A 23,571-nucleotide genomic window follows, 5' to 3' on the forward strand; every position below is an offset into this window, starting at 1 on the left:
CTGAAAAATGCTTTAAATTGATTGCCTGGTGTATTTCAAAGGGAACATCCCTTTACTGGTATTAGAAAGAGGTTGAACACTAAGTCAGTGGAAAATGAGACCAGCCCAACTACTGATTTGGAGTGGTTCACAAAACAATTCGTAGTGCTGCATAGGTGCTTTTGTTTCTAGAAGAGGTCTGAGTGAGGTGCCTGACCTTTGCCATGTTATTTTTAAACCTGGTTTCTATAGCTTAGAAGCCTTCTCTACCCAGGAAAATCTTAAAAGCTCAACTCAACACATGTTTTGTCAGATTTTACTTAAATGAGTTTATAATAAATTCAGATGTACTTTTTTTCTGCCAGAGAGTCAGAGTGGTATTTATATTTACAGATGTCAGTGCTTTGAAAATTTACTCTTTATTCAGTTGTTCATTCAACAAATATTTACTGAGCATCTATTGTGTACTAGCCATAGTTCTAGGCCCAGTGGGGGATTATAAAAATGAAATAGGTTAAAATCACCACTCTCAAGTTGCTGTAAGTTCAGTCGGGGGTGGTTTGTGACCTCAGGCAAATTATTTCTGAGCTTCTGTTTTCTGTCTGTAAAATGGAGGTAATAATACTCATACATTGTGAGGCTTAGTGATATATAATACCAAGCAGTGTACCTGGCACAGTATGGGCTTTTGATAAGTTATAATTATTATTGTCATCATCATTTCAGAAAGAACAGGCAACATGCAATTTATGTTGTGGGGAAAGTACCAAAGACATTCTATGGACATTTAAAGAAAAGAGTGCACTATTTTAGGATCAAGTATTAAAGCTTATGGAAGAAGCAGCATCCCAGCTTATAGAGTGGGTAGGATTTCATAGGTAGAGAGAGGGAGAGGGAACCTCAAAGGTAACTGTGTTTAAGTAAAGTTTTGGAGTTGGGAAAACAAAATTTGAGCTATAGCATTGCAGTTTGGAGGAAAAGAGTATATCATGGAAAAGAAATGAGCAGCTGGACAGGCAGGCTGGGCCAAGGTTGTGAAAGGTTTGGTGTCAGGTGAGCAAGTGGGACCTTTTGTCAACAGAAGTGGCCCTGAAGGATTTGATTTGCTCCTGTCCCTCCAGGGCCTGGAACAGTGCCCAGCCCATGGTGAGCATTCAGCAGATATTTATCGAATGAATAACTGTGACTTTAGACAAGATGAGCTTAATTTTATCATGAGATAAGCCAGGTAGAAAAGTCTTATGAATAGTTGGGAACCTAAGACCTGATCTCTTGATTGAGATCTCTTGAGATTGAGACTGACAGTGGACATTTGGAAGGCATGAACATAGACATAATTATTGAAGCCACAAGTGTGGATAAATGGACCTCAGGAGAACGTGTAGCTATAGTTAGAGAAGAGAGCTTAGGCAATGCCTGCATTTGGTGAGGGGACCCAGAATGAGAGAGTAGAAATGAGAAGGATGAGAATGTGTGATGTCTATGAAGCCCTGGAGCTGTTTGAGGAAGGGCTGGTTGACAGCATTAAAGAGAGTCAAGCCTTGGAAGAACACTAGTGATTGTGTACTGAGGAAGTCTCTAGAGAGCTGTAGAAAGAAGGCTCAATTGAGGGGACCCTTGTGTAAGTGGGCACAACCCATTCTGGAACATTGCTTGAGATTTTTTCAAGGTTAGTGTTACTTGCTTTTTGAGCATCCGTATAAACAGTGTGCCCAGATTGTCTATATGATCTGATTCCAGTTAATTACTGGACAAAACACACCTAACTATTGATTTGTTTTCTCTGAATTATGAGATCAAGACTGATTCTGATTTTCTTTGCCGTATCTGTCAGAGTTTTCCAGAGTTTCTATGAATATCTATTGCGTTTAGAACTGGGAAAACACTATACCACTTATTTTTTAAAATGTTATTCCTCTAAAGTGTTACATAGCAATAGATATCTCATTTATTAAAACTAGTATACAACATAGCTATCTAGTGTTCCTACTAGGCCTATGAAATGGGATTCCATCTGTATTTCTGGCTGTCCTTTTCCTCTGGAAGACGCCTGAACTCCTTATGAGGTCCACACCAGCACCGTCTCCTTATCTGCGTTCTGTGGCTTGCCTGTGCTCCATCCAAATGCCTACATTGTCTATATCAAAGCACCACAAACAAGTCATTATCTCTTGTAGCCTTATGGTCCAGAAAGGTCATCTTAGTAGGGTCAGATCCTTTTCTGGTCAATTCTTTATATTATATAACTTAGAAAATTTTCAGTCAGCCTCAGCCTTAACCAAAGGGAAGAACACATGAGAGCCACATGTGCGACTGTCCTGGTAATCCCTCTTCATCCTCATGTTTGAAAATGGGTTGGCAGAAACAGTTCACTCTATGTGTCTTCAGCATTGCCTTTTTCTCCCTAGTCCAGCTGCTTCTAAAATTACCTGGCCTCAGACACCCTCTCAGCACTCATTAAATTCTGATTACAAGCCATTTAGTCAAGTGGGAGGAAGTCAGCACTTGTACCATCCAGCTTGGGAGAACATGACACCTTTGTGTGGGCTGGGCTGGTATTATTGCTCATATCTGCTTCTTCAGTGTGGGAGGACGGCTGTATTCATCCTGTTAATTAGCATTGCCTAATGAGTATGTAAACAGCAGATTTCCTTGTTAGAAAATAGCAATACACTGATTCTCCATCCTGTTACATTTTGATGCATGCAGGAGATTCTTTGGGTTGAACTTTTACTACTGCAGGAACAAATGGATCTCAGTTTGTCAATCTGTTAAGTAGGAGAAATAACCCTTTTTATAGAAAGGATATTTTGTATAAAAATAAAATATCTATAGATCATGGGGTTTGGCTGAAAAGTAGCATAAGTAGTTGGTTGCTGACTTTGCCTTTGTGGGGCTGACAAATCTTTGAAGGTATAGCCTAAGAGCATGTGGTTGTTGAATGGGTGAGGTCCAGTGGAGTGCTCCATAATTATATAGTAGTTTACATTTTTTAAAGACATGTTGGAACAGCTACCTAGTGAATGATACACAGGCATAGCAATTTGATGTTAGCAACTTTATTGGATACAGGTAGCTGAGTAAAGCACCCAGAGGTTAAATGGTTTGCTGGAGGCCACCCAGCACGTGTGTGTGTGTGTGTGTGTGTGTGTGTGTATGTGGTTGAGCCAGATTTAGAACACAGTTCTAATTAGCTCCTAATTTCCAGTTTGTGCTGAGGCAAACCACACTGCACCTACTCACTCATTTTATTTAGTTCACTTTGTCAAAGGAGCATAATCTTCATATTTTGACCTGTCTGAATATGCCATTGTTATTTCTGATTAATTAATTTTTAAAAAATGAGGAAAGCTGAGAAGAAGTGTTTATTTATAGAGACTAAACTTGGCATTATATCCTTACATTGTAGTGAATTAGTGAATTAGTGGATTAGTGAATTAGATCCTTACATTGTAGTGAATTGTAGTGAATTTCCCTTCCTAGGGAAAAGATGAAGTTCTAAAAAGAATAAGGTTAAAAATGAAGCCCCAAAGGATGAAGACATAAAGATTGTGTAGGATGTTAAGTCACTTAGAGTGTAGAGTCAGATACATGGGTAGAGATTGTCGATCATTTCAGTGCAATGTGGCAAACCCATGGTGCTAAGAGAGGGCCTGAGCCATTGGGAAAGACTCCCCAACTTGGAACAAAGCATGGAGGAGTAATACGGCAAGGTGAATGTTGGTGAGAATCTACAAATCAGAGAGGTGGATGGGTCATGAAAGGCCATGAATGTCATGTAAACGAATAACAAGGCCTTCAATAAACACATGAATAATTAGTACCTTTTTTTTAATTTTTAATTTTTTAAATATTTGTTTGTTTATTTTAGCAAGTTAGACACTATTCTGTGCACTTGGGATACCTTAGTGAACAAAGCAAGCATAAATTCCTGCCCTTGAGGAGCTTATATTAGGTAGAAACATTAAACATTAAATAAATAAGTAAATTAAGTGGTGCTTTAAAAGATAGTAATTTCTTCTAAATTCTTGACTCTTTCCTTTCATAAGGAGAAAGGGTCAAGCCAGGTGATCAAGGTTAGCATAAACAGTGTAAGTCATATTGATAAGTACCTACCCTTGATATGATGTGATGAGAATGGCACTTTGCCTCTGTGGTCCCCCCCCCCCCCAAACATATAGCTCTAACCTAATCATGAGAAAAACATTAAGCAAACCCCCGCTGAGGGACAATCTATGAAATACCTGGGCAGTACTCCTCAAAATTGTCAAGGTCGTCAAAAACAAGTAGTCTGAGAAACTCACAGCCAAGAGGAGGTTAAGGAGATATGACAATTAAATGTCATGTGGTGTCTTGGATAGAATCATGAGACAGAAAAAGGATATTAGAAAAAATTGAGGAAATCTCAATAAAGTATGAACTTTAGTTAATAGTAATGTATCAATACTGGTCCATAAATGTGACAAATGTGCCATACTAATGTAAAATGTCACATAGAGGAAACTGATTGTGGAGTATGTTGGTACTCTATTATCATTGCAATAATTTTATAAATATAAAACTTTTAAAATTGTAAGTTTATTTTAAAGAAAGCAGAGTAAAGGGAACCAGAAGTCCATTGAAGAGATAGATGCTATAATTTTAAATAGGATGGTCAGGGTAGGCCTCAGTGGAAAGGTGACATGAACAATCACTTCAAGAGAGAGTTGGTCATGTTGGTTCTGAGGGAACAGCCAATGCAAAGACTCCAAGGTGAGAACATGCCTATTAGTTTGTGAATCCACATAGAGGCCAGTGTGGCCAGATGGAAGGGAGTGTGGCAAGAAGGAGAATATGAAGTCATGGGGGAGAGGTGGTGGAGCAGATTGAGGTAAGAGCTTTTAGGCCATGGTTAGTTATGTATTATGTGCCAGGAACCATGCCACATACTGTCTTACTTCATTCTCTCAATTGTCCCGAGAGAGGAGTATTATTAGTTTGCTGATTCTGTAAATGAGAAAACTGAAATTAAAGAAGTTAGTAACTTGTTGAAGTCGCATTGCTGGACTAGATCTTCAAGGAAACTACTTCCCACAAGAAAATCTTACTCTCTGCCTGTTGTTATCTTAAGTTGAAAAAAAAAATACATATAAAATTTATCATTGGGCAGCCTGGGTGGCTTAGTGGTTTAGCGCCGCCTTAAACCCAGGGCGTGATCCTGGAGACCCGGGATTGAATCCCACGTCGGGCTCCCTGCATGGAGCCTGCTTCTCCCTCTGCCTGTGTCTCTGCCTCTCTGTGTGTTTCTCATGAATAAATAAATAAAATCTTTTTTTTTTAATTTTTTTTTTTTTTTTTAATTTATGATAGTCACAGAGAGAGAGAGAGGCAGAGACACAGGCGGAGGGAGAAGCAGGCTCCATGCACCGGGAGCCTGATGTGGGATTCGATCCCGGGTCTCCAGGATCGCTCCCTGGGCCAAAGGCAGGCGCCAAACCGCTGCGCCACCCAGGGATCCCCAATAAATAAAATCTTTTAAAAAAATAAATAAGATTTGTCATCTTAACAATTTTTATGTGTCAGTAGTGTTAAGTGTATTCACATTGCTGTGAAACAGGTCTCCAGAACTTTCTCATCTTGCAAATCTGAACATCTGTACCTCTTAAACACTAGCGGCTCTCTTTGCTGTCCCCCAAGCCCCTGGTAAACCAGCATTCTACTTTCTGTTTCTATGAATTAGACTACGTTTGATTTCTCATCTCCATTGGATCATGTATTATGTCTTGTTGTGACTGGCTTATTTTACTTGGCATGATGTCCTCACAGTTCATTCATGTTATAGCATATAGCAGGATTTCCTTGCTTTTTTGAGGCTGAATTATATTTTATTTTACAGATATACCACATTCTGTTTATCAGCCTGTTTTGTAGCCTGTTTTGTAAGTAAAGTTTTATCAGACACAGATATGCCCATTCATTTCCATATTGCCTACGGCTGCCTTTGCACTACAACAGTAGAGGTGAGTTGTACCAAAAGCAACTATATGGCTCCTAAAGCCAAACCTACTTATTACTCTTTACAGAAAATGTTTGCTGACTCTTGTTCTACTGAAGAGACTCTGAAGGGTTACAAGAAGTGATGTGGAAGGCGCATTAGAGGGAGGAAGGCAAAAGGCTGAAGACCTTTCTGGTTTTGTGGAACAGGGACATGGATGTGGAGATGGGGCTTGCCCTCAAGAAGCTCACAGTCTAATTGAAAGGAAAAAGGTGGTTTACGAAGTTGACTTGTTCAGCAATGGGTTAGACATTCAGGGAAAGAAGAGATCTGAAAGGACTGAGTCCTCAGGAAAGATTTCATAGAGGGCTGGGATTTGGGATGGGATGGGTCAGATTGACGCAGGGTATAGAGGAGTGCACCACCTTCTCAGGAGGCCTTCTCAGCCACACCTTACACATGAAGGTAAGACACCGAAAGCATTTAGAGCTGTGCCTGGCATACAGTAAGAGCTCCATTACTCTTGTAGTAATGTAAGTTCCATGAGAGCAGGGTTTATGTCTGTTTTGTTCACTGTAGTATCACCTGTGCTTAGAACTCAGTAGCTGCTTCAATAAATATTTATGGAATGAATAAATCACTGTAACTCCCAAGAACTCTTTTTAGCTATTTATTTGTACTGTGCAAATATAGGCAAAGAGCTGGACCTCTCACACTGGTCTGTCAATTCATATATTAAAGAGTAATTTTTTTTTTTGGCTACCGCTAAAGCAACAGCTATCTTTACTGTTCGTTGCCAGTGGTTGTTAAAGTGGTAAGAAGTGGTAAGTCAGAGGTACTCGTAACAAAGGAAAAAGAGGAAAAGGGAACAATGTTAATAATCCTAAAGATAGCTACTCAAAAATAATTCATTAATTTACTTAAAAACTATTTATTAAACTGCAACTGTGTTCTGGAAGTCCAAAGGATGCAGCTGCTGCCTAAGAGGGGCTATTGACGTTGAAACTGCTAATAACAAATGTAAAGCATATCACTTACAGACATGCAAATATCATGGAAACTTAAGGACATTTCACCTAGTCTGGGACACCCTGAAGAAGCGAAAAGTCCTGATTAGTCGTTGATATGTGACAAAATACTCCCAAACTTAGTATCTTATTTTTTTTTTTAATTTTTTATTTATTTATTTATTATAGTCACAGAGAGAGAGAGAGGCAGAGACATAGGCAGAAGGAGAGAAGCAGGCTCCATGCACCGGGAGCCTGACGTGGGATTCGATCCCGGGTCTCCAGGATCGCGCCCTGGGCCAAAGGCAGGCGCCAAACCGCTGCGCCACCCAGGGATCCCCAAACTTAGTATCTTAAAACAATTTATTGCCTCTCACAGTTCTGGACTACTTAGGCTCAGCTGGACAATCCTCAATTGGGATTCCTTATGAATTGCAGTTAGATACTGACTGGGGCTGGAATCCTCTGCAAGTTTGACTGGGCTGTCATCCAGGATGGCTTCTTCATGCACATTCTGGTGCCTTCCTGCTGCAACGTGACCTCTCTTTCTAGCAAATAGTTCCTAGATAACAGCTTAGAGCTCCAAAAGCTAGGCAGAGGGAGCTGCCAGGCCAGGTAAGGGCTATGCCTCAAGTGGGCACAGCATCATTTCTGCCACACTCTCTTGATCAAAACATCACAAGTCCTGCCCAGATTCAAGGGAGTGGAAAAATAAAGTCAGTTCTAGATGGAGGAGTAACAAGGTCTCATCGCAGAAAAGCACGTAGGGTGGAATTTGTTGTGGCCATCTTTAGAGAATATGTGTCACTTGATGTTAGGTTGAAGGTTATTTTGGCATTAGATAGGCAAAAGAGTGAGGGAGGGAATAATCTCTCCAGCAATGAGAACAGTATCATGGACAGGCCTGGAGGTCAAAAAGGAGGGACTGAAAGGCCTATGTTACTGAGTGGAAGAAGAAGAGGATGAGTGGCAGGAAAATGCTGGGTCACATAGAGAAGAGTAGAAGTCTAGGGTGTGGTTAGAAGGTTAAATGCATATTTCCATCAGAAAGGAAAGGGAATAGCTGCACAAATTCCAAACAGAGGCAATGGAAAGTGCTAAATAGTGAAACTCAAAATTCCTATAAGAGAAAGTACACGTTAGCCTAGAGAAAGACTTGGGGTAGAGTGGATATGGGTCAGGGAAATATTCCCCCAAATCACATAGCTCTTGAGACAATTGGGATTTGAACCCAGAACTGACTCTAGAGCGCAGACCCTTTCCACTATATTGCTGACCACACTGCCTATGGAAAGTCATATAATAAACTTGAAAATCTCTTCCTAATCAAAAAATAATTTAGTCTTTATAATTTGTTCCTAGCCATTTAGGCAAATACCTTCTAAATTTCTTAGGCTCAACTCAAAGGGCACCTTCTTTTGAAGACTTTCTAATGCATACAGAAGTATCCATGTGATCACATAATCTCTTGGCCCCAGTGTCCCCTTCCGTGAAAGGGTGGGGATGGAAGGATGACTTCAAAGTTTCCTTCCTTCTCTAACAGTCTATGGTTTTAGGATGTGTGAGTCACAAGATAGCGGTGCTGGCCATCAATGGTTATATGCATCTAACCAGCCTATCAAACACAAAGAATATATTTCTAGACATTTTGATTTAAAAAAAGAATCACTTTGAAAGTATTTACTCTCCCTTTCTAATATGATTAAAGACTGAACTGTAAGCACTAGGTAAGGAAAGGAAAATGGGTGGTATCATCTTAAATGAATCACTAACTGCTCTGCACCTTGGTGTCTCTTCTATAAAATGAGAAACATGTTAAAAACAAAATTTGAGTGAGTAAACTTGAAGATCAGTTTGGCCATATTCAGCAATTCATGAATCAGGTGACATACCATTTAGTAAATAGAAAGCTCTGTAAAATGGAAGTCTTTTTATAGGCAGAAGGGATGGAAGGTCACCTTCCTTTGGGGGAAGGGCAGGGATCTATCAAGCAGATTACCTCAGTAGTGCTGATTAGGTAATTCCAGATTAACTGGTTAAAGGTCACATTCCTGGGAAAGGCCAAAGTACTGATGTTTAGATAGTCTTGATTTGCTGATGTCGGATTCTGCACAAGTGACTCCATTTTGAATCTGTTGTTTCTTTTTTAAACACATATTCTGTTCATTTGAAGTTTTAGTAAAGAAAGAACTAAAAGTTTCATAATTATGTATTTTTTTCATAGACTCTAATATAGAGGATGAAACTAAAAATCCCATGTTTTAAAATTATAGAAGTAGTGAAACCCTGTTGCATAATTCAGGAGGCTTAATTAAGGCTTAGCTGAAGACACAGGCAAAGAAACCCTGTTCGCAACTATTATAACTGATACTTATCTCTAAAAGTCAATCAGTGCCTTACTGCATGAGGGCTAATATAATAAGTATCAAAATATAGAATGTAGACAAATTCATAGTCATTATCACTTCACAAGAGGTTAACCACAGAGTTCCTCTGAACTGCAAATGTCTTGACACATTTTAAAATAAAGGGCTATATATACTAATTTAGTTTACATATATTAAGCAATGTAGATTGGTACTGTTGATTTTAATGTAATGGTTAATGACCTGTGTGCTAAAAATGAGTTTAATTAACCATAAAATTGCTCAGTTTTAAACAAAAAAACATAGAAGTGTTGCTAATTGTCTAACTTTACCTACTTTTAAGTAGTTAAGGGCAAAAAGCCTTTGCATAGTTGTTCTGTTCATTTTTTTTTTTTGTACAAATACAAAGGTATATGTGACTGCTGAGCACATGAAGTGTAATAGTGTGACTGAGAAACTTAATTTTTTTATGATAAGTTTACATTGAAATAATCATATATGGCAAGTGTCTACCATATTGGACAGCATTACTGTCAAGGTCTGTGCTCATCAGGCCTGACTTTGGAGATCTTTCCCAAGAGATAATGAGTTAGTGCTCATGAAAGGTATTTTCTGCTCAGCCCTGAGGCTGGACCTGTACTCCTAGGCCAATACTCAAAAACATCAGGGAGTTGGAGCCTGAAACCTTTTTTTTAAGTTGACTGGAGGAATTCTGAAGTCCAGAGGCATTAGGTATTATATAATCCAAGCCTGGGAAGCACAAACACAGTAACATTTGGGTTTAATCAAAGGGCAGAGACCCCCTGGGTACTTCCCCCTTGCACTTTTTAGCCTGACAAACATCAGTGCTTTCAAAGTTTGTGAAAGGACTTGTGTATTTATGACTTTTCGACTGATTATGATGTAGGCCCAGACACAGAATTCTTAGTCTCTTTGCTTACTGTTTTATAGGTCAGTGTATCACAGAGATTTGCCAGGACAGTGTTTTCACAACTGCTCTCAAAGGCTTTTTTGTATGAGTAAAAGCTATTGACCTTAATTCCCCTTATCAAGTGTTTCACCCTGTTCTGTGTAGGTTCTCACACAAAGCCGGTAGTGCTGTGTACTCTTTACAATGAACTTCTGTGTAGGTGTTGTCCACCTTGGGGCATGTCTGCCATAAAAGAGATGTAGAGATGGGAAAATTGTTGGGCAGATTCGTGTACTATCAATACAGTGAACCGTGTGCCAATGTTGTGCTGTTTCTTCTCTTCCAGGAAATTAAGGATTTCATGGCATTGCTTTGACAAGCACTTCCTGTTGTTTTTATACAGATCTCAATGAAGAATAATCTCAAAGGAACATTTGTCACCCCATACCTCTGCTAATGGCCATTAGCTGCTAGCAAATGCTTTTAATGACTGAAAAAAACATCAACTATCCTTGTGCTTGGCCTGTTGAAGGCAGTCGAATGAAGGTTTCTTTCCAGAACTCTATTGCTGAAGCACATCTCCTTTTGTTGGGTGAATGAATGTTCAATGAAGCCCTTTCCTGAACCAGCTTAGGAGCTTTAGGCCTCTTAGAGCCTGTGACATGGAAGCTTTGGAAGTGGATGATATCAGTCCGGCCTTGGAAGTTACTGAGGATTTCTTTAGTACTTTTGACAGTAAGCTAGAGAAGGCTGTGCAGCAAGCTGAGGTTTATGGGATTCAGGAAGTCCCTGAATTGGTGGGGCATGAAGTTCTCACTAACATAACAGATAATGGTGCTATCAGAAATGTTACCTCCCTGGGCAAGGGGGGCCTGATTTGGGACCACTGTAAGAGCAGGCTCTTGGAAACCAAAGCTCAAAATGTCTTCCCTGCCAAAGAACAGTTTATGGTCCAGAAAGGGACAGCTCCAGATAATCTTTCGTGGATGGAACAAAAGGAAGCATCGACCTTTAACTTTTTCAACATCTGTCAGCGTCGGAGGGACAGGCCTCGCTCCGTGAATGACTTACTGGATGAGACCTCTACTTTTAAGCCGGGGCATACTCGGTCAAGGTCAGATATTACCCAGGTGGACTGGAGGCTAGTCCTCCAAACCATGCCTCTGCAGCAGCAGCCATGTCTTCGGGGCCCTCATTTCACCAGACCAGCTTTTCTGTCATCCTCACCAAATAAGGTCGAAGATGCTCAAGGAAATACTGGTATGTTTTTATATCTGACTGCTATTGAACAATCTTTGACTTTCCTTTGTCTCTCTTCCATTTATCTCAGAGGAAGTGTACTCTCCAGTGTCCCTCTCTGGTTTGCTAATTAAGCTCCCTCTTCCATTTGCTTTCACACTTTACCTTAAGCCTCAGTCTTGGTGTCTTCATAAGAAGTGCTGAGTGAAAAGATGACTCTGGTTAATCTCCCTTTTAATCTTATGTGTTAGAATCTGAATAGTCTCCTAATTCATGTAGTATTTGCTTTTGTACAGTTTGATACTGCTTGTTCGCATCAGTACGTGTTCATCAGATCACACACTGGGCATAGTCTTGTGCTATGAAGCATTTAAAGATGCGTAATGATACCATCCCTGCCTTAAAGAACTTCTTGCTTTAGCCAAGGGGATCAGACACAAGCAAACCCTCAAGAATGCACCAGGAGTGAGAGAAACTAATAGTCAACTGAAATATTTGTGAGGGAGCTTTGGTTTTACTTTATATTGTTGGGTTTTACTTTATATTATACTTTCAATGAGCAAGTGACAATGACTATGAGAGGACAGAAGAAGGAAGAAGACACTGTGCTGGGCTTGTCAGGAAGGGCTTATGAGAGTTCATGGAGCTTCAGCTGGACCGCAAAAGACACTAAGATGCAGAAAGGGGGTTGCCGTAGAGGACACTCAGTCAGGATTATAGTGGGAATGAAGGTGAGGAGATGAGAGGTGCAGGGGGGCAACAGAGGACCCCATGGAGGGTAGCAGGAGGAGAAGGTGGGAGACGTCATGGGGTGGAGCCCTGAATTTCTTTTTTTCTTTGTACTTCATACATGTGCATGTGCACATGAATTCTGTGAGGTGTGACAGACCATCTCTTCATGTCCCCAAGCATTTTCTTTTAGCTATCTTAAACATTTAATAATATTACTATTATTGATTAAATTTGAAACTCCTCAATGAGAATCAAAGTGACACTACCAATCACTCCTACTTTTCCTAGGCATAGTCTCTTTATAAAAGGGCCTCACAATAAGTTTTTCTTAAATTGGCCTCTCTGAAGTGTGCTTTCTCATATTATTAATGAGTTTGTTAGTGGGAAGTGAACCATTCATTCCCTCCTCTCACACTGATTTGTGATCAGCTGTTTACTGTCTCCTACTGGTCAGCCAGTTTGTGTCTTTCTAGAAAAAAGTTCTACCCTCTTTTCTGAGGGCCTTGTGCCATCATCTAGCATTTCATAACCTGCACATCCTCTCTGTGAAACTCTTTAGCAGCAGTGAAAAATGAATATTTGCTTTCATCTCAAAGGCTGCACTGAACTATCTTTGTGATAACAGAAAATCAAACAGATATAGTGTATAACGTGGCCCCTCATATTGGCAGAATGTTGGTGCCCTGGCCTTGGAGGAGTATCCAGATACCTCTCAGACTCCCGGGTCACATACGTACAGTTAGGATTCCCGTTTGTGGAGGAATGTGACTGCTGCTTGGTGAGCACAAAGCCTTGTGCGATAATTATGCTTTGCTCTTTAGTCTTTGTAAAGCTGGCAGTCATTTGAAGTAATTTTGCATCCCTCCTCAACTTTTCCCGGTTCCCTAATATTGTTTCTTTATACAAGATTATTGCTTTGGATTTGAAGATCATTTCTTTCCTAGCTTTTTGCTTGGGATATATGAGAGCAGAATACATCAAACAGACTAGCAGCCTCCTTGTCACTGTCAGAGCCAACACCCAGGCACCCAGTGTGTCTGTTCTCAGGGTAAGAGAGCCCAGGTAGGAAGAGAAGGGAAAAATGGCGACAGTAACAAATGCTGTGCACTATTTTAAGTTCCTTACAAGTAGCAGCTTATTTAATTCATAGAATACTCTGGTAATATAGATATTTTTACTGATCCCATTTTGAGGATGATGAAACCTGAGTCACAAAGAGCTTGAGTTATATGCTTAGAGTTCCATAGCTGGTATTACGTGGATCCTTGATTTGAACTTGGGCAGTCTTTCCAGAGTCCACACTTTTAACCACTAAACTGGAGCTATAAACCCTTTCCTTGGAAGCCAGTAGATCTAGGTCTCCAAAACCCTCTACTTTGAAAGCCTTATTAGCAATCAGGCCCTGTGGGTGTTGAGGGTGGGAAGTGGTGTGGAAGAGACAGACCTGGATGATGTCCATCAAACTACAATTAATCCCTCAGGAGATCCCTAACAAGGAGAAAGTGAGTCACACAGAGCAGCCTAGATAAGTAAGGATTGTTTTTTGAGTTTAACATATTCACTAAAATATATGGTCAGTGCAGAGCTGGCAACGGTTCTTTGGAGGACCAGTGAGTCCATGAAAGGAAGACTGTAACTTTGCCCTTCATACTTTTGAATTTTGGCTATGTGGAAGAGTTTAAGTGAACTGGCCCCGTGGGTTTGTAACTCTGGGAAGAGGGCTTTGGAGTTTTGGTCCATCTTTGGCTGCCTTTTACAGTCTTACTTAGAAGCAAATTTAGAATGCATTCTAGAAATTTCATTGCCTCAGGCAGAGACAGACCCAGGACAGGCTTCGTACAAGGGAATGTTGCCAGTGCTAAGTAGATGAAGGGTACTGTCTGTGGGTCCTACTAGGTTGGTGGGTGTGGCTTGAATCCCACCCTGTTAAGACTGTCTGCACTATCTGAGGGTGGGATAACAATGTTGAAAAGGTTAGATCTTAAATCACTGGGAAGCACTAAATCTAAGACAAGATGGAAATAGGCAGATTTTTCCTCTCAGCTTTATTGAAGTATAATTGACGAAGTTGGAAACATTTAAAGTGTATGTCGTGATGATTTGATATACATATACATAGTGCAAGGATTCCCCCTGTCTAGTTAGCACATCCACCACCACATGTCAGAACAGTTATTTCTAAAAGTCCTCAAGACAGGTAGTGGAGACAAAGCTGCTTCATGGTCAGCTCCCATCCTTGCTGCCATGCTCTGGGCAGCTGTAGCAAGGTATGACAAGGAACTAGCCCTGGGGGACGGTCCTAATCCTACAACCAGAACAGCTCATTGCTTGTGCTAGCACTAATCTTAGTTCTGTACAGGCATGCTTTTGATTAATATATGTACTTAACCCTTTCCCTTTTCTATCACTGCCATCCTGTTCTTGTTCAGCCACAGGCAGTAGGGAATTTCCCATAGAATAAGGAAGACAGGATCCTAACATCATAGAATTACAATCCAAATATAAATGCGAATTATAGCAAGAACATAAAAAATCATATGAACATGTGGACACTAGCTATGTTACCGATATGAAAAATAGATCACATACACGTACTTATACCTATAAACATATACACATAGTAGAGGAAGGTGAAGGTGTGTGCAAAGAACACTCAATTAGGACTCAACTATGTAGGTTTGGGAAAATCGCTTGTCAGTTGCCTTTGATTTAAGAACCTAGTGAAGCAGGTTGAATTGTCTCTAGGATCCTCCCAATTCTAAAATTCTATCATTTTAGGATATATTTGAACTGATCCTGACTCATGGTTGTATGGGAGCTAATTAACTATATATAGTCAGACTGATAATGGAAGGTCGTAATGGAAATATGGGTATGGTTGAAATTATTTAAACAGAAGAATTTCTGTGTGCCTTGTAACTAACTCTACTTTTGGGTGAGCTGCTGTGGTTGTAATTTTTAAAGTCAATTTTTTCTTTAAAAGAAATCCTTTGCGTTAGCTACGGAGCTCTGAAACTCAACAGACTGTCAGAATCTGACTTACTTTTCTCTCCCTGACTGTGTTCACATTTTCATCTGCTTGGCAAGGGCAGTGGTCAACTGGGCTTTTGTTTCATTTGGTTTCACTCTCTGGTGACCTGGTACCATGTCTATACCTGTATCTTCTTGTTCTCAGTACTTTAGGAGAAGATCTCAAGCAGAGATTTTCTTTAGAGCTAGAAAAACCATGGCAGTATGGTTTCTTTATCTTGAGTTTCATGTTACTCTGTTTTGATTCCCTTTTCCCCCCATCTTTCACTTAAAAAAAAAAAAAAAAAGCCAAATTTGGGACTTATACTAAAATGACTACTTTTTCAATTATGATGTTTCTCAGAAGCCTTGGAGCCAATAGAGGTGGGAATATTCCTGCAGGTTTAGAACAAGTGAGGTCACCAGGACATGGTCTCTTGCTGAATTTATGATTCACCCTTTAGTAAGATTAGTCAGTACAAAGAAGTTGCTAAAATAGGTCACAGAAAGTTGATTTTAAATGGTTGTATAGTTTCCACTGGTTACATTATTGAATGTTGGCCTGTGGCAGCTATTGGGAACCCAACATGCCTCATCAACAGCCCAAATCCTAATCCTAACATTTCTTTCTTTTTTTTTTTTTAATTTTTATTTATTTATGATAGTCACAGAGAGAGAGAGAGAGGCAGAGACATAGGCAGAGGGAGAAGCAGGCTCCATGCACCGGGAGCCTGATGTGGGATTCGATCCCGGGTCTCCAGGATCGCGCCCTGGGCCAAAGGCAGGCGCCAAACCGCTGCGCCACCCAGGGATCCCCTAATCCTAACATTTCTATATGGGAACTCTGAAAATGAAGTTTCTGATGTTTTTTTTTTTTTTTTTGTGGTTGCTCTCTTGATATAGTTTATCTTTCTTGGCTAAGGAGAACTATAGTTACTGATTTCACAAACTCCTAGAATTACCTTCTTAAAACACAAATCTGTTCATTCCTCTCTGTTCTCAAAAATGAATTATCATTCCCAGTTCTTTACAAAATCAAGTATAAGTTCTATAAAGCACCCAGATATCTTCCCAGCCTTATTGCTCGCACTTTCCATCACTCCACCTATGTGCCATTTTTGAATGTGCCATGTCCTTTCAAGCTCCTGAACTTTTGCTCATGCTGTCTCTCCATCCAGAATGCCTTCCCTAGCTTTTTCACCTTTCAGAATCCACCATTATCTTTCAAGGACTAATCCAAATGCCATGTCTTCCCTCAGACCTTTCTGTATTTTTTTCAATTAAAATTCTTTTTTTCTTTCATTATATGTTTTCATAGCATATTTTTATTCTGCTGTGAATTATAGGTAATTGCTTGTATATCCATCTCCCACATTAGGTTGGAAGGTTTTTGATGCTATAAACAATATCATAGAAAACTTTGTATTGTACCAAGTATGAGCATATGCAAAATGTCTGGTTGAACTCTATGTATTGGTGCTTGGAACCTCAAAACAGTACTATTTTGTTTTGTTTGTTTTCCAGAATGGAAATAGCCTCTCTTTCCTTTTTCCTTCCCGATAACTTGAATAAAGTTCGTTATTAATACTATCAATAAGAGCTATCATTTAATGAGAGTTAACTTTATGCTCAGCTGTGTGCTAAGACAAGTCTATTATCTTATTCAATATTCATAATAGTTTAATATGACAGATGATGTTGTTCTGATTTTACAAATGAGGAAACTGAGTCTTAGAGAAGTTGACCTCATCCAAGGCCATGCAGTAGTATGTGGTGAGACTAGGATTTTAAACCAGGCCTGACATCAGAGGCCACATGTAACTACTCAATAATGCTGTCTCTCAAGCCTGGGGAAGTTTCATTCCCTCTACCACAAATAAATACAGTATGATATAGATTCCAAGTTTGGAGGTTAGAGTTCTCTCAACTTGTATACTTTGTGGTATAATCTTGGCCAAGTCATTTTGCTTCCTGGGATCTCTTTCCAAATCTGTCAAATTAGTTAAGAATATTTTCAGAGGCAATTACCAACATACCCAACTAAAAGTGGCATAAGTAATAAGGTCATTTACCATCTTATGTTTTCATCTATGTAACAGGTAGCTGTGGAACACTTAGTGAATATCAAGCACTATATGCAGTAAGCGCTTAAGAAGTCCAGATGTAGGCAGTCCCTGGCTCATCAAGAATCTAGACACTTTCCATCTTTTTGCTCTGCTTCTCAGTATCTTGGTAATGTCTCTTCTTTTCTTTCATTGGTACAAGATAGCTACAGCAGTCCCAAAAGTCATTTTCTTATATACCAATAGCCAAAGTCAAGAAGGAAAAGCCAGAGCACCTCCTCTGGGTCTCTTTCCCAGTGGTCCCTGATAGTACCTACTCGGTAGCTAGAGTCACACTCCTAAAGCAGTGTCTGGCAAGGGAAAATAGCATTTCTGTGATTGGATTAAGCATATCTTGTTTCGTTAGGGTTCTGTTGGTAAAGAAGCAGGAGGACATATAATGAGGTAAACAATGGACAAAGTTCTACCTCAGATGAGACTGGGTTTAAGAGTCCCTTCTGACTTTAAATTTCTATGATTCTAATGTGTTACCCAAAGACACTGAAAATTATATTTACCTTAAAATCTGCTGGTCTTAAAAAAAATCTGCTGGCCTAAGTATGTATGGGAGATTCTTTTATATTATATTATTTTATAATCTTTTATACTTAAGTCCTATAGAATTCCTACAGAAACAGTGAAAAGCCCACCATGGCGATGAATGGTCATAGCTTGGAAGTTGGTTTGGAATTGTTTTCTGGGTCACAAAATTCTTTTTTTTTTTTTTTTTTTTTTAAGATTTTATTTATTTATTCATGAGAGACACACACACACACAGAGAGGCAGAGACACAGGCAGAGGAAGAAGCAGGCTTCATGCAGGGAGCCCAACGTGGGACTCGATTCCGGGTCTCCAGGATCAGGCCCTGGGCTGAAGGCAGTGCCAAACTGCTGAGCCACCCTGGCTGCCCACAAAATTCTTAAAGACTAGGGATTACCCTTGTCACAGAAGGCAGAAAGCCTCTGCATTTAAGAAGTTGGGTCAGTGATCTCCTAGTGGGAGTCACTTAGAAGTGAAATTGACCAGGACTGTGGACTAATGCTCTATCACTGTTGCCCATAGCGAAGGACTTAGATGGAGAAGATCCCTAAGTTGGTATATCTGTCCAGCTAATATGTAGCCAGATAAATTATAGCCTGCACAGATTATATGTCTTTTCCCCTAGGTTTATTATGAAGGGAGAGCCAATGGGATAGTCTACTTTACCCATAAAGACAGGTCTCCAAAGTAGCTCTCAGAAAAGACATTACTTGAGTCTATTTCATTTCTGCCAGAATTAGTTTATTAACAAGTATCTGTGAGCCACTGCTGAGTGTTGGCATCAGGAGCATATTTCATATGTTCAAGACACAGCCTCTCTTTGGTTCCTGTAGTATTAATCTCTTCATATTCTTTTCTATGGACATTTGTGGCAGTGTCATGATTAATGTGAATCCTGTTAATGTCACTTCTCTTGTGTGCCTCTAATGAGGAGAACAAAACCTTAAAATTATTTAAAACTTTCTCCCCTAGTTTCTGGCTTAAACAGTTGGATACTATAACATGAAACAAATAGACTTGGAAAACCATGTTTTGTTAACTAGGAATATAAAGAAAAGAGACATGATTGTAATCTAGAATGTCAGAGAAGTCTTCATTGAGGAAAGGATGCTTCAGCTGGATTTAGAGGGTTGAGCACAAGATCAAGTGAACACAGCGTGTGTGTGAGATGTGCGGGAGGCTAAGTCAAACAGGGCTGCATTTTGGGGGGGTTGTAGTCTGAGGTCATGGAGGACATTTAAAACCAAACAGATAGACTTCATGTGATATGTTTAGCACAGAAACACTTGAGAATTACTTGAAAGTCAAGGTTAAAAAGATGTTTTATAAAAAGTATATAAGTCAGCATGATTGAGGGGTAATGGGGGTAGGTACTAGGGAACCTCCTCTCCGGTAGCTTTTCTGTCTTTGTAAAGGGATATCAGTTATGTTAACAGCCTTTTTCCTTTCCTTTGCATACTCCACCCCCAGGGAGGAGCAACTTATAGGCAAGTTTAGAAGAGGAACTAGATGTAGATAACTCATCCTCTCTCACAGGAAGCCCTAATTCTGGTCTGTTCCTTCACACTTCCTCCTCCATCCATCAGCCTTTCGTGGGCAGTCCCTCAGGAGGGGGAGCCTGTGGTGATCAGTACTGCTTGTGACTCAGAGGTGAGTATATTTGGTAGGAGGACACCTAAGCCACATCCTCCAACTGGCTGATGTTTTGATCTCCATGTGTCTGACAATGCCTATCAGTCTCAGTTGGTTTAAAACTTGGGTGAGTAAAGGGATGCTATTTATTGGCTCCCATCAGGCCCCCTCAGAATATAGGATGGATTGGTAGATGGAAGCAATGGAAGAGATTTGAAACTAATTACTCTGCCAGTTATCATGCTGTGAAGCGATAAGGTCTCAACTTAGGGTGGCTGTGACCAAAGAGAAAGTGAGACTTGTGAAAGAAAAAGAAGGGCTCTAATTAGGCCATAGATCTGTTGACAGGATCTGTGTCTGATTCATTTGGTTTTCACAGATTCTAGCAGAGTCCTTTGTACATGCATTCAACAAATATTTATAGGGCCAGCCACTTAGCACACAGGAGTGAGAGAGATATCCAGGCCCCAGCCCTCAAGGAGAAGGAGAGAGTTCTCTGAGGGAAATAAAGCAAGGTATAAGACAGGAGACTCTTTAAGGTGGTAAAGGGTGTCCTAGCTGAGGGGGAAAAAAGTGAGGGAGGCATGTAAGTCAGTGGGGCTGAGGAGAGAAGTTCCAAATGGAGGCTAGAGCAACCTCCGAATTCCTAAGGCTGGCCTGCACTCAACTTGTTCACAGAATATAAAAGAATGTGGCTGGAATGAGAGAAGGGATGTGAAATGATGTGAGATGAGGTCAGAGCAGTAGTCAGAAGCCAGATTGTGTGGAACGGGACGTGGAGGCAATGTGAGAATTTGGCGTCTGAAAGAAGGAGACCGATTGAGGCGGATGAGAGGTAGGATCAAGTGAATGCTTTTTTAATAGATATGACAAACCTTAGGGTACTGGAAAACAGAAGGAAAAGAGATTAGTGGAGGGATAATATTAAGATGTTGCAGAGGAAGGGATTCTGAAGAAGTAGGAAGGAATTAGGCACAGCGTAGAGGTGGAAGAGTTAGCTCTAACAAGGAGGAAAGAAGATTCCTTTGAGGCCAGACGACCAAAATAAGAAACATCTGTTGAATACTCACAATGCATTAGGCATTGTTCTAAGAACTACTCATTTCTTTCTCACAACAGTACCGTGAGGTAGGTGCTGTTATAACCATCTTAAAGATGATGAAACTGAGACTCAGGTTAAGTAATTTGCCCCGGGTCACACAGCCAGTAAGGGCAGAATTGTTATTTCAATTTGGGCTCATTGGCTTCAGCACCTGTGGCCTTAACCACTGTGTGCTGTAGCATTTGCACAGGACATTAGCTATTGCAACATTGACATGAAGCCAAGCATAATACATATAAAGGAGCTCCCTGCAGTGCACAAAATGAAGCAGTGGGATTAGGTGTTTGGAAAGAATAAAGGAAGTGTGGAAAAACTGTTGTGGGGATTGTGTTTGGGATCCACTGAAATAAATCAAATAATGAGTTGTCAAGACTAAAAGATATGATAGAAATTGAGCAACATGAGTTTCTGGTTGGTATTATGGTCTGAATATTTATGTCACTCCCAAAGTTCATATATTGAACTCCTGTCTCCTAAAGTGATTGTATTAGGAGATACGGACTTTGGGAGGTACACACATCACAAGACTGGAGCCCTCATCAATGGTATCAGTGCTCTTATTTACAAGAGACTCAAAGAGCTTCCTAGCCCCTTCCACCACAGGAGAAATGTAACATACCTGCCAGACTTTGAAAGGCAGTCCTTTTAGGCTTGTCTTAGATAGTGTCACACTGAAGTATTATGATTAGTCTCCATTCACTCTCCACCTTGGCTTCCTTTCACATTTATTAATCTTGTTATAAGAATTTAAATGTTTCCTTTAAATTTGGCAAGATAACTTTGATTTGGAATATTGGCATCACATTGGGCTTTTGAGTTCTTTGAAAACATTGCAATGTTGCTCTTTGACTTTCATTCTATTGCCTGATCTTCAGAATCTGTTTTTGTGACTTCATTCATTGTGCTTGACTCAGGCAGTCCAGATTTTCTTGGTAAACTAAGATCACTGAAATGTTTCTTTCATATATTTGATTTGGGATATAATGGTTTTTAAAAAGATAAAATTGCATAAAATAATAAACATGAAAGTGAGTAACTTCAATAATTATATAAATATAATATACCTCGAATTATTGTTTATATTATTGCATATATAACACGTCTGAAGGCTTCATATCAAACAGTATACAGTCTGGACAGGAGGATTGTGGATGCTGGGATATGGAGGCAAAAACTTTTTGTTGTTGCTTTTTACATTTCTTTCTGATATTTTGAATAATATTATTATATAACTGAATATGTATGTGATAAATGTGAAATAGTATCTGAAATCTGAGTCATCAGAGTAGTCTAGCCATAGAGTTTGGGGGTTCAGAGGACAACAGTTATTTCAACTAGAGGGGATGAAGAAGTTCTTCAAGAATAGGTGAGATTTTTGTACTAGGCCTCATGTGTGAGGAAAATACGCACAAGCAGAGGCGAGGGGAGATCTGGGCAGAAAGGTCAATGAGAGAACATGCACAAAGGTTGGGAGGGGTGGGGGGTAGAAACAGCATCAGGTCACCTGGCTAATATATGGGGGAGTGGAGAAAAGTACTTGCATTGTGTGAAAGGTCAGTGGGGAAAGTTATTATGGAGGGATCAGACTAACATCTTCTAGACTCCCTAATCAATCTTAATACCCTTGGAAGTGGGACAACCACCTGTTACATATTCTTGCCAAAAAAAGACCCCCAAAATAAAAAAATAAATTAACCTCAAGATCTAAATTGCAATTGACAGAAACATGGGAAACAGAAGAACATTCAAATAATACCATGAGCTTACACTCGGCCAAGTCCAGAATGTGAGAAGTTCTACAGGACAAATGAACTCATTTTTCAATAAATATGTGGCATGAAAGAAAAAGGAGAAAGAACTGTTATAGATTTAAAGAGACTTAGAAGATGTATCAGCCAAATCAATGTGTGAAACGAGGTTGTACAAGTCATCTGTGTAAAATAATTTTTTGAGATAATCTGGGGAAATCAGATACAGACTAGGTATTAGATGAGGAATTATTCATGTTGAGTGTGAAAATGGTGTGTGTGTGTGTGTGTATTAAAGTTTTACCTGTCAGATTAGAGATACCCCTGAAGTAGTTAGAGTAGAAATGATAAAGTGTTAGCAATATGCTTTCAAATATTGCAGCCAAAACAACCAATAAAAAGCCAGAGCCAGAGAGGGGTGGGAGGTAGGAAACAAGAATAGCAGAGACTTGATTTTTGCAGCTGAAGGATCAGTCCCTGGGTGTTTGTTTTACTCTTTTACATGCTTTGGAGTGTGTTTGAAATTTTCCATAATAAAATGTCTTAAGGAGTTTGAACTTTACTGGATAACGCTAGGGAACTTGTGAAGGGTTTTGGGCCGGGAAAGGGGGTGTGAGAAGGGCTGTGAGTGACCCTGGTAACAGCACGTGAGATGGCCCAGGAGGAAAGAGGACTAGAGGTGGGAGCCCATCTGAATCTGGATTAGGTCTTAAAGGTACAGCTTTCCAGTTATAAAATAAAAAGTCATGGGGATGTAATGTACAGCATGGCAACTACAGTTAATAATACTGTATTGAATATTTGGAAGTTGCTAAGAGAATACACCTTAAAAGTTCTCATCACGGGGATCCCTGGGTGGCTCAGCGGTTCAGTACCTGCCTTCGGCCCAAAGCCTGATCCTGGAGTCCTGGGATCAAGTCCCACATGGGGCTCCCTGCATGGAGGAGCCTGCTTCTCCCTCTGCCTATCTCTCTGCCACTCTCACTCTCTCTCTTTGTGTGTGTTTATCATGAATAAATAAATAAAATCTTAAAAAAAAAAGTTCTCATTACTCATTACAAGAAAAAAATGTTTTGTAGTTATGTATGCTGACGGGTGTGAACTAGACTTCCTGTGGTGATGATTTCAAATTATATGCAGATATCAAATCATTACATTTGTATACTTTTGTATACTTAAAACTAATATAATGTTATATGACAATTGTACCACAATAGGAAAAAAAACAAAC

At 39.9% G+C, this 23,571-nt stretch overlaps 1 protein-coding gene across 7 annotated transcripts in view; it reads left to right on the forward strand.

Annotated features, from left to right (window-relative positions):
- The window catches only part of PLEKHM3 (pleckstrin homology domain containing M3), a 179,933-nt gene that overhangs the window by 11,941 nt on the left and 144,421 nt on the right, over positions 1-23,571 (forward strand). For 4 of the 7 annotated variants that reach the window (XR_011997953.1, XR_011997954.1, XM_072742358.1 and 1 more), the window contains exon 2: positions 10,583-11,496. Coding sequence is in view for 4 of the 7 variants with exons in the window: in XM_072742358.1 (XP_072598459.1) it covers positions 10,899-11,496 (598 nt within the window). In the remaining 3 variants the exon portion in view is untranslated. The remainder of the gene's footprint in view (positions 1-10,582; positions 11,497-23,571) is intronic. The other 3 variants (XR_011997955.1, XM_072742359.1, XM_072742360.1) reach the window with 1 other exon arrangement.

This window comes from Vulpes vulpes, chromosome 16 (assembly GCF_048418805.1).
Source record: "Vulpes vulpes isolate BD-2025 chromosome 16, VulVul3, whole genome shotgun sequence".
Classification (NCBI taxonomy): domain Eukaryota; kingdom Metazoa; phylum Chordata; class Mammalia; order Carnivora; family Canidae; genus Vulpes; species Vulpes vulpes.